Raw genomic sequence first — 18,547 nt, forward strand, 5'->3', positions numbered from 1 at the left:
AGTGAAGAGTAGTATCTGCTCTTCTCCCTTCCCCGGTGGTAGATGGTACAATACGACTGCTATCCGTCGTCACCATCAGCCTGTGCTTGATAACTGCTGAATACCCCTGGCTGGCCTCAGGGGCGTCTGGGTAAAAATAGGAATGATTCTTGGTCATTCCCAGTAGATGGGACAGAACAGCTGTTAAGCATCCTCATCATAGCAATGGGGGGCTGAGCTCCATCAGCCCCCTCCCTTTCCTGTGTAAAGAAAAGATTCTGTACTGCCTGGACTATCATAGCAGCAGCATGCTGGGCTCCTCTCCTCTGCACCGCTTAATGTCCTGCCTGGACTGTCATAGCACTGGGAGGCTGCCTCTCCCTCATTTTATCCCACTAACAACTCACTGTTCGTTATTCCTGCGTTCTTTATAACTTCATGACAAATGGAGGGAGGGGGACACTACCACAGTAGCCCAGGAAGGTGGGGGGAGGAGAGAAGCAATGAATGGGGTTGTTGCAGGGGCACCCCCCATGAATGGCATGTAGCTCATCATTTCTGCAGGATCTGACATTGAGCAGCTGTGCTCTCTGATACACTGGTTCTCTAGTACACTTGCCCCATATTCTAGGCAGGACTGACTATTTTTAGAAACCATAAAGGAAGGATTGACTCAGGGAGTCATTCCCAGTTTTGCTTTTGTGCCCCCGGCCGATCTCAGCCAGGGGCACCCATGATAGCAGCAGACAGCACAGAAGGACAGATAACCATCATCTCATTGCCAAATTACATTGGCAGCAGATGGTACAGAACGACTGGTAACCCTCTCTGCTATCATGCAAAAACAAATGAATGCTGCTGAATAGTGCTGGAGTATTGCCTCTGTCCGTGGCATCCAGTACACATACGGTGACTGTTTAAAAAAAAAAAAAAAAAAAGGCTGAACAGGCGCCACAGTTGCTATGCTATGGCATCTGCCAGGGCAATCCAGGGAAAAAGGGTGTGAAATGATTGTCTGCCGTTGCTTTCCCGGAGGAAGGAATGACTGATGACATTTACCCAGAACCACCCGTGACAATGATTTTTGCCTCATCAGCCACCAGGCTCTCAACCCAGAATTCTAAGGGGCAGGGGAGACTGGGAACTATGGGATAGCTACCCACAGTGCAATGCTCCAGAAATCGATGCTAGCCTCGGACCATGGATGCACACCGCTGAATTAATGTGCTTAGTGTGGGCGCATGCTCTTGACTTTATACAATCTGTTTTATAAAACCGGTTTATGTAAAATTGGAATTATCCTGTAGTGCAGATGTACCCTCAGACTTGCTATGTGAAAGGGGTCACCAGTAAAAGAGTAGAAGAGCCCCTGCAGTAGTAGATTTTAATGTTTTTAGGTCTCTTTTGGAGAGTCTAATATATATAACTCAACTATTTTAAGTAAAGTAAATAAGGTTTTTAAAGTGTTTAAGAAGCCTAATTAAAGTGCAGGTTTAAAGTACCCTGAACTGGTAGCCAGCACCTGGGCAGTGAGTGGCACTGAAGAAAAAAAGTCAGCTCACATGCCGCCTTCAGTACACATGCCATAGGTTGCCTACCTGGGCTGAGAACATTCACTTTGACAAGAACCCACACTAGGGCTAGTGTAAAAAGCTAGTGTTGGAATTTAAGGCCTTGTAGATATTGAGGTACAGAAGAGTCAGTTGGAGCTGGGTTGCCCTTGTTTCCCCCATCCTCCCTTCAAGATCTTGACTTGGTGCATCTGTCTTAACCACAGTACTAGCCTATTGCTAAACAGTCCATGCAAAGATGGCAGGAGAGAGAGAGAGAGAGAGAGAGAGAGAGAGAAAGAGAGAAAAGTGTCAAGGAGACTCCACAGCACTGAAGTGTAGTGCAACACTTCTTCCTGCAGAAGGAAGAGTGCCTGGGTGTAGCAGTTAGACACCACCAGCAGGCAGGGAATGCACATCAGCCAATCACATTATGTTAATGTGAACATGATTTTACAGGAACTGCCTAGGACTCCAAGAGGCTGAGATATCAGGGTACAATGAAGCCAACTGTCCACTTGTTGTACAGCAGATGACTCAATTAGAGCTTTAACAGCCCCATAACCTGTTGCATCATCTGCCGGAGTTTCCAGAAAACAGCTTCACTCAAGCCTTTTTTATGAGTTTTATCAAGCCGTTAACTAATGGAAATGAGCAAGCCTTTTAAGAGTTTAAAGCTACAGAGATCAGATTTTTCTCTAGAAAATAGCAATTAATAGAAAGGGTGGTAGACAAGGCCCTTCATTTAGGAAGGGCTCACTATAATTTAGTTCCAAGAGTTCCCATTACAGAGGGTCAGGGACAGTTTAGTAATAGGGAAGATAATGAGAAACAGGAGGGCAAACCAAGTTCATTCTCATTAAGTTTATTGGCATCATGTTCGTCTTTACAGAACTGCTCAGCCTACGTACTAGAATGTAGACTTCTGGAAAACAGGTAGAAGTGTCCCATTGAAGCAAGCTACAAATGCAAGAACAAGGACTAGGGAAGAGGAGGAAAGGGAGGGGACAACCAAGTTTTTCCCATACCAAAAATTCCAGATTAGTGGTCAGCAAGAAGGGAGAGAAGATTTATAATCCAAGTCATTTGTCAAAGGATGACCACCTCAACCCAGAAAAAGGGAAAGATGAGCTCCATCCACGAAAGGTGGGAAGTCACTGGAACACCTCAGACTCTTTGCATTCTTTGCAGAACATTTAAAGGTAAGTGGGCAGGGAAGGCGAACAAACAAGATGAGCATTTGACAGTTGTATTTAGTTTTTGGAATCCAATAATCCAGTATGCATATCCTCCTCTGAAAATTTAACTACAAGGAAGCCAGACAAATTTTCCAGGAGATGAAGCTTTTTTCAGCTCTCAAAGTCAATAAAAAAAAGACTTACATAATTCTTGCTTCTACTGTACAGAATACTGCCTCTATCTGGACTTCATTGCTAGCACGCTGCATTTCAGCGTCCTCCTCACTTTCTAGCCAATCTGTGTTTCAGTACTTAAACATGTAATTCAAGAATTTTACACTAATTTATACATTTTAATTGGTTGCATATATTAACATGTACTATAAGATTTTTCCTAAAGAAGCATTACATAATACATGGATACTGTAAAAAGATCTGATTAGTTAAAAGTAACAAGCATTAACAGAGATACATACAAAACTCAACCTAATTGGACTGAGTGCTGAGCTTGCAATGAACTATGGGTAATCAGCCTTTCCAGTTGCAGCCTTCACAGGGGAACACAAGACAGTTAAAAATGTATGTCACTTGTTACACAGATTACCTGTAAACAGTTTCTTTCCATTGGACACCTGAAATTAGCTTACGTTCCAAACATACATAAGAATTTCCATTTTAAACTAAGAGAAAGGCCTGTTACCATGAAGTGATGTGGAAGGATGTAGGGGCATGGATGAGTTGTGTGTAGAAGAATGGGCTTACAGTTGCTCATGGTAGATGGGAGGATTTTGGCAGCTGGAGATGGAAGTTTATTTTGTTTTTACATAGAAGAGGGGCTGTGTGTTTGAAGGCCTAAGTGTGATCTGTTTGTGAAGGACTGTGCTCAACCCCTCCATCTCAGCAGCTGCAGGACTCTGCAGTGGCCTTTGCTCGGTCATTCTTGTCTAGTTTGATGGGTTCAGGGAATTCGTTGTAGAGCTCCACCTCTGTTTCCTAAGGAGAGAAGAGTCACCAGTTATAGATTTTACTCCTTATTCTCAGCTACTGAAGTGAAAGAGGTAATGTGGAGCGTTACAGATGGCTGTTGGGGAAGAAGGCTTTCTGCTGGGAAGAGGATTGCCTGAAGAGGGAGTAGGGAATGCTCTCTTTGGTGTCTTTCAGACTGAATGTGCCAAGTCACCACTGACACCATCTTTGGGAAGGGGTAGATACTGATGCAGGGAAGTCAAATTCAGCATGTCTCTTGCTAGTGGCATTAGCTTAAATGCAACATGAATTGCTTAGATTCTGCATGCAGAGTTGTCATTGGACAGCCACTAGAGGGCACTAGATATTTCTTCCTATCATACCTGTTTAAGTGCATTCCGTGCAATTGTCTGGAAAGCTTGTTCCACATTAATGGCCTCCTTGGCACTAGTTTCGAAGTACGGGATGTTATTTTTGCTGTAGCACCAAGCCTGTGCTCGTTTTGTGGTAACCTGTATGAGGAACAGGGAAGAATCACCACCTTCATCTATGCAAAGGGCACTCAGTGCCAGTATTGGGGGCCAAGTGGAGATTTTTGTAATTGAGAAAATACCTACCACACCTACGGACAGAAAGCTAGCATTCAGTTCATCACCAAAGCTGCTGCCTTAGGTAGAAGGCCAATATAGTATTGTTTAAATCCTAAATTTCAGTAAGGTTTTTGCTACAGCTGTAGCAAATGTTAGATACTTTGTCTAGAATGCAGCTAGTTTAAACACCACTACCAAGCATTTTGGTATCAGTTCTCCAAGAACTATGGAGTCATCTGCATGGTTAAACTCTCCCCAGCCTTTGGGGGGCAGGGGGGAAATACAGAAGGGTCAGGTGTACACTGGATGTTACAAAGTACTGCCTAACTTTCACAACATGGGCAACATGCAGGAGAGTCTTTAGCCAGACCCAGTCAGTTTGAGAACAGCTGGGATTTTAGGACAGAGATTGAACCTTTGCTTGAGGGTATCCTGAAGGATGTTCACCCACCCCCTCCTGCCCCTGATTCCTGAGAGAAAGCCTCCCCTTTATGTATGTTGCAAACCCTGCTGTCACAATGGATACCCCCTCTCCTCCATACAGCATGCAAGACAGACCAGCAACATTTTCTCCAAGCCAGAGGTGACCAGGAACTGCATGGAGTAAGACAGTCTTTTAGATGGCTTGGAGCTGCTAAATAAGACTCAACTAGCATCTGTGTTGCACATCCTGAACCACTGCCTCATGTTTCCTCTAATGTTATGCCCCTTCTCTGCACGGGAATGTAGGCCTCTGTGGAGGCCAGATGGAGTAGCTCTCTTCCCAAGGACCCAGGTTGAACAGTGTTAGCTGTGACTCTTTATGAACCACCCTGATGCTCTGGGCAAGACTGGGCTGCCTTAGGATTGTCCTGACAAGGTCTCCAATTCAATAGCTTTAGAGAAAGGCCACTGACTTACTTGTCTGTTTTCTAGGTCAATCTTGTTTCCCAACACAACAAAAGGGAAGTTCTCAGGATCTCTTGGACTGGCCTGAATGAGAAACTCGTCCCTCCAGCTGTCTAGGGTTTTAAATGTATTTGGAGCCGTCACATCGAATACCAGCACACAGCAGTCTGCTCCTCTGTAGAAGGCCACACCCAGAGACTGAAACCGTTCCTGTCCTGCTGTATCCCATATCTATAGAAAAAGCAGAGGAACAGAGTTAGTAGAGAAGTTATTTACTAGCCAGGCGTGGGTCTTGGGGCAGCTCTAGCACTGGGGTTCTTGAACTGTGGGTAGGGACCCCTCACAGGGGGTCACCATGTTATTACATGGGGGGTTGCAAGCTGTCAGTGTCCACCCCAAACCCTGCTTTGCCTCCAGCATTTATAATGGTGTTAAATATATTTGTGTTTTTAATGTATGAGGTGTGGGGGGGTGTCACACTCAGAGGCTTGCTGTGTGAAAGGGGTCACTGGTACAAAAGTCTGAGAACTCCTGCTCTAGTGCCATTGTTCAAATTGAGGGATCTAGCAGGTTTGCTCATTCAATGCTCCTTGAAGACTGCAGAATTCCAACCAGCCTCATGGCAGTGTTGAGAGAAGTTTAGGGACTTACATCTCCTGCACATACATACAAAAAAATGCATTTATATATATATATATATATATATATATATATAATATAATCCATCCAAGAAGTCACTATAAGCTGAGCAAAAATGGCTCCCTGTAAGAGGCAAGACTACCACAGTTTCAGAGTTGTATCAAATTTCAGAATCCTGTCTCAATTTAGAGCAGTTCATCAAGAGGTTTTTAAAATAAGTGACTTTGCTTTTGTAAACTAACTGTGTATAGTCTTGACGATCAAATCCCAAAGTATGTTGCATTGTTACAAAAGATACAGAGTAGGCAGCCACAGGGAGCCTAGACTAGAACTGAGCAACATCGAGTCACATTTGGAAGTTAAGTTTCCCCTTGAGCTTTTCAGACAGATCTGAGAATTCAGTAGTGCTTTCATATGTTCGTGTATTTCTTTTACAAGTTTCACTATGTACCTCAACCCACCAATAGCCAAGTAGCCAGCAGAAGCAAGCTAAGGCAACTCTACAAGCAAGTTGTTTCCCTACAAGCCAATGTGATTTGGTCAGGAATTCTATGCACTAATATTCTACCATGCAATTCCTTCCCCCTGCTCCCAGACTCAAGCCATTTCTTGCTTCCACAAGACAGCTAGAATTCCTGCCTGCAGCTGGTTTGAGTTTAATTGCAAGCTGGAAGTTCAACAGTTCTCTGCGGTCTGCTAGAGAAAGGAGCAATTCCTGTAAAAGGCCTTTCATGGGTGTCTGGCTCCAACTACTCTGCTTTCTCCTCCCACCCATGTGGGGAAGATTTATTCAGTTGATAAGGCAAAGATACTTCCCACTTATCCAGTTAAGAAAGTTGGGACTGTATTGAACTAAAGTTCTTGGATCTCAGCCCAGGATACAGTCTTCCTTATGCCACCTTTGTACTCTGATTGGTTGCTATAAGGCCTTCTGTTTTGACTGGTTACAGCCAGCCTTCAGAATGCCCCACCATGTGATGGTTTCACTTTGAGGCCTTCCCCTGATCTCTACCTCCTGCTCCTTGAGAAAGGCTTCTCCTGCCTTCCCTTAAATGGAACTGAGGAGCTGCATTTAGTATCTAAGATGATTAGAAATTGATGGCCAAATGGAGAAGAGTAGCTAAGGAATGCAAAAGATCCAAGCAGCCAGCAGAGATATTCGTAGAATTATGGCTATGAGTCACCTGCAGTTAATCCAATCCTGAGCCAACATGCAGGGAATATTACTATGAATGAGCACAGAAATGCTGACCTCACTCTGCTGCCTACCTTTGGCATGAATGTGTACTTCTGCCCAATCCTGAGCACTCTACATCAGAGCTGTGAAAACCTCTTAAAAATAGGCAAGTAAACAGATGAGCTAGCAGCTCAGTCACTACCATTACCTGCATTGTGACTAATCTATCATCCACCATCACCTCCTTTGTCAGGAAGTCTGCTCCTATTGTTGCTTTGTATTGGTTACTAAATTTCTTGTTCACATACTGGTTCATGAGTGATGTCTTCCCCACCCTGTAGGAAGAAACAAAACAAGGCAAGACTAATCAAGTAGTTTCTGCAGACAGCATTTTGCTACCCACAGCAGATTCAGTCCAAGTGTTTTTGCTTTATTTAACAGCATGATTGAGGTACCAGGACCTTCACTCTGAAGAAGTGTGTTGACCAAATGCCTGAGCCCAGTGAGCTGGACATTTAGAAGACACTCGCATCATCCTGGACAGGAGAAGTGACTATGAATCTCCTTGAGCAAGAGATGTTCAGATTGCATAATACAGTTAGTTTTGGGGGCCGTGTAAGCTCAACCAGCCCATTTGGTTCTGACCAGGAAAGGGAGTAATGGCAAAACACTTTTGGAAGTGTTGCTTTAGTACAGACATTCCCAAACTTTCCCAGGGATAGAAAGACACTGGAGGACTGGGTAGCTCATGCCTGGAGCAGCAGCAGGCCTTAGCTGGAGCCCATCCCCAAAGACCTACTTAGTGCAGACCAGGGCTCTTTGCGCTCCCTCCCCAGGATAGGGCCAGTCACTCCTGCAAGCTCTGGAGGGAAATATTCAGAGCTGTGGCCAGTCAGGTGTCTGGGCTAGGGCAGCAGCAGGGTGTGTAGAGAGTCTAGCAGACTGCAGTTGGAGCAGGGCAGCTCTCCCCATCCCTGACCACTGGGGACTCCTGTGCACTCTGCTGCCCTGGCCCAGACAGCCCTATGCCACCCCTCCCCCACCATAGGCTTGTGGCACCTCTCCCCTGGCCTGGAAGGGTGTGCCAGTTTGAAGACACTGCTTTAGAAGATTCTAGTCCTCAAAGGATGAGGAAATAGTACCCAGTGCAAAGGGACCCCCCCCCCAAAAAAAACAACAACTTGTTTTTAGGCCTTCAGATAAGGGCTTGTCTACATCAGAAAGTTGCAGCGCTGGTGAGGGAGTTACAGCGCTGCAACTTTGAAGGTGTACACATCTGCAGGGCACCACCAGCGCTGCAACTCCCTGTTTGCAGCGCTGGCCGTACTCCCATTTTGTCTCTGGTGTAGAGGATCCAGCGCTGGTGATCCAATGTAGACACTTACCAGCGCTTTTCTTGACCTCCGTGGAAGGAGGAAGCCTCTGGTAATCAAGCTGGTCTCCTTTCCCGGTTTGCTCTCTCGTTCCCAGAACCCCGAGCAAGCAGGTCTCCTTCCCTGCGGTTTGCTGGGTGGCTCCGGGAACGCGAGAGCAAACCGCGGCGAAGCTGGTCTCCTTTCCCGGTTTGCTCTCGCGTTCCCGGAACCCCCCTTGAAGCCGCCCAACAGCGCTGCAGTGTGGCCACATCTAACACCACTTGCAGCGCTGGTTGCTGTAAGTGTGGCCACTCTGCAGCGCTGGCCCTATACAGCTGTACTAATACAGCTGTAACAACCAGCGCTGCAAAATTTTAGATGTAGACATGGCCTAAGTGACACGAACTGGCTTCCAACGGAAAATTAGCTATTGCTCTCACACCTCAAGTTCCTTCAGGTTAAAGTGATCCTTGCCCCAGGTAGTGAAAACAGCTAATGGAATCTAACACTATGAATAAGACAGTTTTAATGGTATTGCTACAGTGGCCAAACAGCTCCTTTATGTCCTGTGGAGACAGACCTTAACATACTTGCTTAGTGAAGTAGCTTAGGGAGTGGAGATTCTCCCAGAGATACCAGCTTAGAGGTTATATCCACTCCCTCAAGCAGCCAAGTGTTCTCTGTTTAACAGCTTGTTGGATGTGGTGGTGGGACAGATTTGTTTATCTGATGAGATTCAGGGTCAAATTACTGTTTGTGCAGTAAATCCAGGAACAAAAAGCAAGTGCCTGCTTCACTGATGAACAGGAACCTGAAGTTTTACATCTTTGCTCAAAGAATCACTGAAGCGTATTATTCAGTACTCCTAAATCACAACATTTAAGCCAAGCGAGTGGCTAGTACAATGTGTTGTTTTAAGACCCCATTCCTCATTGCCCAATGTGAAGGTAAAAGCTTTAGGAGATCTGAAGTCTTATTCCTTGGAGGTTTCTAATGCAGATTTAGAAGATTTACCACCAAGCTGAGTTACCACAGAAGCTTTGGCAATACTGTAGACTTCAGTATTTAGAAGTACTGGCATTGGGGACAAACACTGGGAAGAAGGGATAGTCAAGTGTTCTTAAAGCCATAAAGGCAGCATAGTAGCTGCTTTCCACAGCCCAAATATCCAATACTTCACTGGTCCTAACTAGGGCAGAACACAAGCATTTGCAAGCCACATTACAGGACACTTGAGCTGGACACAAGTCATTTACATTACATTAATAAAGGCTCCGCCACTTACCCAGAGTCTCCAAGGATGATGACTTTCAGTAACACTTTCTTCCTAGAAGTCATCTTTCAAACTAAAAAGGAAAGAGATGAGTTCCCATCACTCATGAGGAAGTGACTGCACACTGTTTTCACAAAAAGTGAGGCAGTTAACATGGAATTGAAACAGCTCATAGAAATCCTGTGGCTCTTCTAGCTAAAGTGTTAGAGGGAACCCATCCTGTATGCCTGAAAGTTTAAAATGCAACCAGAGACTTCTGGAGCTTTACAATACAATTAGTACTTGGCTCACCAAGTTACTAATTAGTGGTTGCTTATTGTTTTATGCTTTGATTGCCTCACACCATTTATGCCAAGTTTATGGCATAGAGGTGGGCAGTCTGCTACTGTAGCCTGAGCTACAGCCCTCCACTACATTTTATAAGGCTGTCCAGTTTGGCTTCTTCTGGACATGCTGGCCCAAACTGACTCACCTGGTAGTGCTGAGCTTAACTAGTGTAGCCTAATGGCACCAGTTAGAGGTGGACTTCTCATCCCTATCAAGTCTCCTTGTGAGAGCACAGACAGTATAGACCAGAGTTCTATTTCTAGGCAAGTCATGCTAAGAGGGAAGTATTAGGTGTTCCAGAGTAAGGTTAGAGGATACATGCAATGGCAAGAGAACCAGGATGGGGAGCTTTACTAGTACCATTTCTATAAGAGTTTGTCACGTGTTTTCAACTGGAGACTAGATCACTATGGTATGTGCAGGGGCACTGGGCAATGGCACCCAAGAACAGCCTATGTTAACACTAGAAAAAGGGGTACCGACTGCTCTGCAAAAAATCCTCATCCCAAATGAGGCTCTACTGCAATTAAAACCAAAATCCCTGCATGCAAGAATTAAACATTTAAAATGAGACAAAGTCTTAGCAAAAATGGTGCTAAAGGTCTGTCAATTTTCTGAAAGGAACTTCCCAAGGTAAGCTTCTTAGAAGAGTCAGCTGTGGCATCAGTAGGTTTTGAAGACACTATTGTGTACTTTGAGTAACTGACTGGAGCTGAACAGTACATAGAATTTCTGCTTCTGAGGTCCTCATCACTAGGCTAGAAGTTTGAGGACCCATGTTTAGATACTCCTCTAGCGCCACCAGTTTCTAAAGCACGTGGTTGGCCAGCATAGATGGGATTATACTACGTTTAGCTTAGGGCCCTTAAGGGCATTTTTAATGTTTCTCTCATCACAGCACAGATGGGAGCACACTCTGTTGCCATTTCGAGCTTATCTACATACCATAGTTTCCTTGTGCTTCCTATCTGTCTATATCCATCTTAGATTATAGACTTAGTAGGGCCTAGTACAAAGGAGCACCAGCCCTCATCTAGGACCCACAGGCACTAGCACAATAAGTCTGTGTTAAACTAGTGTAAAATCCTTTAGGAACACAAACCAGTTAAAGCAGTACTGAATCACAGTGTTTACACAAAGTCAACTGCTGCAGAACAATCTCACATTTATTGGTCCCACAAAGCCAGAATGCACCTCAATTCACCAGTTTAGCATTCTGCTGAGGCCTACACATTTCTCAATCTGTTTTCGAGAGAGAAAAAGGAGTATTTTAAGATAAATTTGAAAAAAAAGTTAATCATCATGTTTCATCCAGTTTTACAGAGCTCCTTTCCCCCATCCAACTACCCCTTTTTCAGAGCAAAGATGCTCTGCTGGGGTTAACTGCTTGCATTGAATCATTCTAGTAGGTGTCTCAGCAGATTCTGATCTAATCTTAACTAATCAGACAGTTCTCAATGTAGGAAACAAACAATAATGGCATAATTTCTTTGAGGCAGACAGAAGCGGGATTGACTTGAGATTTGGACTCACTCCTGACAACTGATGGAGTGTGGGGAGAGAGTGATTTTTAGAGTTTATTTGGAAGAAGAGTTTGAAGAGCATTCACTGATACCATTTGCCATCGACCAGCACAGTCAACTGCTTTATACTCTTAGCAAGAGAAGGGTACACGGAAGTTTACTCTAATTGACACCACGCAGTAGTGCTATAAGCAGACTTATGCCTTATAATCAAGCCCATGAGTAACAATTCCATTTTCTTGCAGTCAATGAATGTTAGCCCCAATATTGTCATTTCCCCCCAGCAAAGAGACTGAAGCAGGCATCCCTGCTTCCACCTCCCCACTGAGGCCCCAGCTACTCATGGGCAGGAGTGGGAGAACAGAAGGAGTGGGCCAGTCATGTAGTTGGCTGGTCCAATCCTGGGGGAAAAAGGATAGCAGGCCAGGAGTTGCTGCCCCCATCCCTGGTCACATCCAGGAAGACACCACCACAGCAGCTGGCAAGGAGCTAAGATCAGGATCCATCCCCCCACTTTGATCCCATCACAAGGGCAAGGACCCCCATACTCATGTTACGAGTGGTAGTGACACTTGCTTTTGTGCTGACTAGTAACAATGGAGCTGTCTCAGCTCCTGTGGTGTCTCGTTTGAGTCTGATGGGTGCTGCTGTATGGCACCATTCCCATCCCACTCCTCTGCTGGCTTGACAAAACAGCAGCAGCCTGGGCTGGAGCTAGCTGAGCATGGAGCAAGCCAGGCCTCGATTCCTTCCCCAAGCCAGGGGAGACAAGTCAGAGCTGTGAGATGAAACAGCACTCCTCCACTTCAAGGATAGGACCAGTTCACTAGCTGCTGTGTCCCCTCAAGCATCCACAGCTGAAGCTGGCTTCCACCTCCCTGTGTTGCAAAAACTGCAGCAGTTGTCAGTCATGCGAAATCTGAGCTTTCACTCATGCTACTGCTATGATTTTTTTTTTTTAATTGATTTTCTAAGCCTTACAGTCCACACTACCTTCACCTCAGAAGGGTGTCAGTACCCTGAAGTAGCAACTTGCAGCCAACTAACTGCATGGCACAGTTTAGACAAACTAACTTTGGTTTATAAAACTACTTTAATCTCTAAAGATCCATGATGTACCAAGTAGTCTCACTGGTGTGCCCTCAATTACTGAGGAGTCATTTCTCTAGCAAGAGAGTTTTCAAAAGAACTGAAAGTAAATTCTATATGTAAACCAGTTACTACAGTTTCAGTTTTACTCCTACCAGAAATATTTTAGTACTACTGCCAATACACTTTTTCCTGGCATTTAGAGGCAGCTTATGCTACTTCAGATGTATTGGCGTCAAGTAAATGGAAATGGTGTTTGTGGAGTTCCCAGTAACTTAGAAAGTTACGTATACTCTAGCTGTAGAGTGACTTGACTTACTGCTCCATTGGGAGCCCTGTAGTTCTGATACTGAACCTCTTAATTTTATGAATCACTTTAGACAACATGGGAATCGCTAGGCTGACACTTCACCCTTAGAAATTAAGTACCAGTCATTGGCATTACAGCCTTTCAGGAGGCTGGCTGCACTGCTCAAAGTAGTGATGTGAAGTTCTGATGCATCAGAGAGTGTTTTAACATCAACAGCCAAACTGAAATTATGGCATTTTAAGGGACTGACCCATCTAGAATTCTATAGACTAAATAGGGTATCAAGTTTAGTTGCATATTCTTTCCCCATTCAGACTCCATCTACACCAGGCTGAAGTAACTGCTGAGTATTACAGCTCTGGTGCCCAGGAAGGTAGCAAGCTCTATGGAACAGAGAACTGGAGCAGTGAGTTCTACAGCTGACAGATCCTTCTTGCTAGAAAGAAATTAAGATGTGTGTCATCTTTCTAAGAACTTGTCTTATTTATTGAGCATGCTGTGCATGGACAGTCCTACTACATTCTGACCAGGACATTAAGCCAGTGTCCATTCTTTGGAGACTGTAGCCATTAGTGCTTGTGCATGAACAGCTGGGTCCCTTATTCGTAAACATGAACTTACAGCTTTAAAAGCTATAGCTAAGTCATACAGAACCCATCCGAGTTCAGATGTAGTCAGTGACCTGTGCACTGGAGCCTCTCTGGCCAGGTTTGGTGTTGTTCAATACATTACTGCCATCACTACAAGCAAGTCACACTTCTGTACCCATTAGATTGGTAATCAAAATTCCTGTTCTCCATTTGTTGTTCATGGCAGGTACAGCCATCTGTTACTTATTTAGGTTACACCAGATAAGCTTTGCAGGTTTCTACAGAATGCCCTGGTGTACAATAAGAAATTTTAAACAAGGGTACAGATGAGCCTGACATCTCCAACTGTGCTTTCTTCCTTAATCTGTTTCTCCTCTTGCTTGGGCCATAGCCTGACGGGAATACAATTCCCTTGGAACAGGCAACTGTCTATGCCCAAGGCTGAAGGGGCTTAACTTCTAGAAATCTCACCCTTCTGCAACTTAGGAGGGGGTTCTCTTGTCTTTGGGGATACCTGTGTGATTTACTGAGTTTCAGTCTCATGGCAAGGCATTGCCATACAGAAGGAGTGGCATGCTTAAACAGGTTCTCATACACCAGTGCTGTAGTGTGTTATGGAAAGCCTTCCATGGGACATTCATTCATTCTTCCAATAGGTTGAGAGATTTTTCAAAGGCTATTCCAAGCCAAGTTTGATATTGTGGCTTTAGTATCAACATAAGGGATTTAGGATGTGTGTGTTGTCTTAAAGTCAGTGGTGGATGATTGAAGATGCAACTACCTCCACTTTAGTGAAACTTGCATTGAACAGATTTTCACTGTCAGTCATGAATCTAGTCTAAGCCATGGAGACAGCCTCAGAACCAAGGCTATTTTGTTAATGCACTTCAAGCAGCAAAGTACCACCCCCTCTTCTCCCCTTGGTTGGGGGTGGGGTGGGCAGGGGAGTGCGGTATCTCCTCCCTGACCCCCCCAGCTATGTCTACACTACACAGCTTTTAGCAACACAGCCGTGTGCTAAAAATTGGGCCGTGCAGCTCCTATCTGGCCTCTGCTGACAAAAAGCTTCCACACCTAACAAGTGTTTGTCATCAGCAGGAAAGCATTCCCGCCAACAATGCGCTGTTCACAGTGGCACTTATTGCCAAATTTGGCGTGGGGGGGAAGGAGAAGAGGTTTAATACCTCTGAAAGACAAAGTTGTGTTGTTCAATTGCCAATATATAGACACAAGCTGCTTGGAGATGGATAATGTTCCTGCATTTAAGACAAATCTGAGGGAATTGTCAACAGCATGTCCATTTGGAGAGTAGTTTTATGAACTTGCTCTAGTTCAGGCCTTGTCTAGGCTTAGTTTTGCTGGTGTTGGGAGAGGAAGAGATGGGGGAGAAGAGAGAGAGATACTAGTGAAGAGCCACCCCTCACTGATATAGCTGTGCCAGGAAGAGCCCTGATGGGGATGCAGTTTACTAGCATAAGCACTCTTGCTGGTATAAGCTTGTGCTGTTCAGGGAACTGGTGTAAGCTACACCACTGAAAGCCAGCCTAAGCTACATCTGCACAAGGAAGGAGTGCCAGTTCAGCTACAGTGGCAAATCCTTAGGGTTCTCTTCCTCTCCAGACTATCAGGGCCTGTGCTCTGTTTGTCAGTTGACTTACATGAATCTGATTTAGTTCAGTCAAAGCAAAGGTAAGCATGGTATGACCGGGTCCCTTTACTGAAGGGAAAGTGTTGTGCCTAATCTGAACTGGTTTAAGTTTTACCAAGCTTACATAAATCAAACAATCAGTGGTATTGAGTTCCTGGAACCTCTTACTTTAGAGAACTAGAGCATACAAGACAGTTTGCCACATGTTTACAGTAGAAATGGAAGACCAATTGCTATTCTAAAGCAGCTTCCTGAAACCTTTGTTTGCAAATTTTGTTCTCTAAAAAGACTGTGCTGGCCTGGATAAGCAAGTTAATTATCAGAATAGCTATGCAGGCTCAAAGAAGAGATTTACATTGGATAAATAGTCCAATTGCCCAGTCTAGATCACTTATCACAACTACCAGACTAGAAATGTTGAGCTGAAATACTAGTTGTTTTATACCAAGCGTGTAGACCCTCCTAGTGAGGAATTTGACTTTGTTCTACTGAAGAGTCATTCAGATCTGATGGTGCTATCTTGTAGGAGAGCATATTCACATTTTTTGCACTACTGGCTCCAACTAGCATTCTTGGAGACCATCTGAAAACTCCTGTCAGTCACTAAGCCAGTCAGCAGCATTCCTTTCTGCTGGCTTCATCATCGCTTGGGGAACTAGGTAGTCTCTAAACAAGAAAGAGTACTTTGCTGTATTCTTGACAGAAAAATTCTTCCTCCCAAGAGCACAGGTCGATCCAGCAGCCTTGGAAGCTAAATCTAAAAGCCATACTGAAGTGTGCATAACCCAGACATCTACATTCTCAAAAATATAACCTCATAGCTCAAATCTGCTAGCCAGGCAAGGAGCAGAGCTCTGTCTTTACTCATTCTGATTTTGGATAGCCAGATGAGCATCATAGCTAAAACCGTTGGATAGTTCCCAAGAAGAGTCAGCAGTTACCTAGGAAGTTGTGTTCCCCCAACTCCACTTGGTATACTCCAGAATGGTGTAATGGTCATTAGAGAAAGTAAGTGCTTATGTAAAGTGCAACTTATCAGAAATTCTTCTGAAATTGTCAAGAGGCAGCATGAGATGGTACCACTGTGATCGTGCCCTTTTGTTTCCTGTTCCCAGGGAGAGGAACAGCTGTTTAAACATGCATCTCTACATCAAGAGAAAAGGATGCCCTAGAGATGCTCACAGAAGAGTGTTAGAGTGAAATTCTGAGGCTAAGTTATTTGATAATCAACTGGATGGATGCACAAGCTGAGACAGGCCAGTGTCCCAAAACATCCATATCCGTTACCTTTACAGTAGTCTGCTGTCTAATGGGTGTAGTGCACATTGATGTGTGATGAGTCTGCCTTGTACTACTGTGAGGAGTCTGTTTCCCAGAACAGTGGTTCTCATCCAGAGGTATACGTACCCTTGGGTAAGCAAAGGTCTTCCAGATGGTACATCAACTCATCCAGGTATTTGCCTAGTTTTACTACAGGCTACTTAAAGCACTAGAGAAGTCAGTGCAAACTAAAATTTCCTGAGACATTGACTTTTTATACTGCTCATATACACACACACTACACTAAATGCAAATACAATATAGAATCAACTTGAATATAAATGATAAATGAGAAAGCAATTTCAGTAATAGTGTGCTGTAACACTTTTGTAAGCAACTAGTTTAAGTGAAGCAAAGCTTGGGGTACGCAAGACAGACTCCTGAAAGGGGTCCAGTAGCCTGGAAAGGTTGAGAGCCTCAGACCTAGAACATGAAGGGGGCTTGAAAAGTTTGTTTTCAGGGTGAGGAATAAGCACTCTGAGAAAGTCATCAGCTCCTGCCAAGTTTAAGCTTTCAATTGAGACCTGTGTAAGTAATGCATTGCTGTTGTCTTAAGGTCTGAAGAGAGTCCCAGTGATTTTGTTGCTTGTAGCATTGCCAAGCTGCAAAGTTACCAGTTTGTCAGTTTTCCACTCCAAGCAGTGGAAGCATGGAGAAACTGACAAATACTGCCAAGAACAGACCAAAAATGGAAGGCAGAGTAGCAGGGACATTCATGACAATAGCTAGGAAGCTCTGAGGTTGAAAGTGGAACAGTGCTTTTCCCTTCCGCAGAATGGGAAAAGAGAGCCTTGGGCATTACTGGTAGGGACACTCATACAAGGGTTAGAACCAGAGCAATTTGAACCCTTACCTCCTCCCCTTGTCAGCCAACAGAGGGAAGGCAGTTGCTTCCCACCTGTATCTTCAGTGGTGGCAGAGGGCGTTTAAGCCATCTGACTATGAATCTGATAAATTTTAAGTTCTAGGTGAGTGACTAAGATGGACAAAATAGTGGGTGAGCAAGTGTTAAACAGCAGAGGAAAAAGGACCATCACTGAATGCATGGGGCAGCTAGAATAATACAGTATAACTGTTCTATTTGGTGCCTCCATACGAGTAAAAGGATGGATGGCGTTAAGGAAGAGGAAATGAACTAGGCAGTATTTATTTTACACTAACTAGTACTCTGTTATGTCTTTAACATGTAGGAAGCACAGTGGTATTGTTATTCTTCCTGGCTGGGGTAGCCAGGACAGCATGGCAAACTTCTGCTCTCGTAGAGCAATACCATGGGATCTTTGACCAAGCAGGCATCTCAGTAGCAGAGTAACTGAAAATCATTCCAGGTTATTTGAAGTTAGTATTTCAGTAAGTGATACAACAAAACCTCACATGCAACTGCTTGCAGTCAAGGCTTATACTGTGACTCCTCTACTCCAGGGCTAGTGTAGGGAAAACTAAGACATTTCCCCTATCATACTAAGTTACTGATAAGTTGAGCTAAACATCCAGGAGGATGGTGATATTTCTATTATCCACTAGTCAAGACATTTTGCATGAGGGAAAGTTGTTTAAGAGACATTGAAGTGGAAAGAATGTGTGGACTTTAACAATACAGAATAAAAGATATACTAAGTTAAGTGGACACCCATGGTCCTGAATCATTCTTCCAGCTTGCAATGTGACTGAATTTCCCACTTCCAGGATGGAGTAGTGAGAAGATTCAAGGGAGGTGACCAGGCCTCTGGGTACCTCCCATGAGGGAGGTCTATTTACAATATACTTCGCAAGAGAACAGCCTAACTTTGCTGTTAACTAGGCAGCCAAGAAGAATCTCAGGAATTTAATACAGTACTTCAACTTGATGGGTTAACTGAAATGCCTTTTTCTATTCTGACTTGTGCTGTCAGAAGTAAAGTCCACCATGGGTTCAACACATATCAATGCAAATTGTGACCTTTTGGCGAATAAAATTACATCTGAAGTTTAGATGCTCATTTGACACTGGATATCAGAAGTAGACTTGATGGTAGCTGTTCAGTTGAAGTACAATCTTGATCACCACACATTGTTGTAGCAGGATTCAGCCACATTAGGTGGTTAGTGTGACCTAAACCAGGGACGGTGCAGAGATGATGCAAATGTAGCAGTTGAATTAGTTAA

The 18,547-nt window shown here is 44.2% G+C and overlaps 1 protein-coding gene across 2 annotated transcripts in view; it reads right to left on the reverse strand.

The window, feature by feature from the left end:
* Positions 1-2,378: 2,378 nt before the first annotated feature.
* RAB7A (RAB7A, member RAS oncogene family) overlaps positions 2,379-18,547 on the reverse strand; it is a 28,904-nt gene continuing 12,735 nt past the window's right edge. For both annotated transcript variants that reach the window (XM_030569569.1, XM_030569567.1), the window contains 5 exons: positions 9,608-9,668; positions 7,176-7,302; positions 5,164-5,382; positions 4,057-4,185; positions 2,379-3,700 (listed from right to left, as the gene is read on the reverse strand). In XM_030569569.1, the coding sequence (XP_030425429.1) occupies positions 3,605-3,700; positions 4,057-4,185; positions 5,164-5,382; positions 7,176-7,302; positions 9,608-9,660 (624 nt within the window). In that variant the 5' untranslated portion in view covers positions 9,661-9,668 and the 3' untranslated portion in view covers positions 2,379-3,604. The remainder of the gene's footprint in view (positions 3,701-4,056; positions 4,186-5,163; positions 5,383-7,175; positions 7,303-9,607; positions 9,669-18,547) is intronic.

The sequence above is a fragment of the Gopherus evgoodei genome, chromosome 7 (genome assembly GCF_007399415.2).
Source record: "Gopherus evgoodei ecotype Sinaloan lineage chromosome 7, rGopEvg1_v1.p, whole genome shotgun sequence".
Classification (NCBI taxonomy): Eukaryota; Metazoa; Chordata; order Testudines; family Testudinidae; genus Gopherus; species Gopherus evgoodei.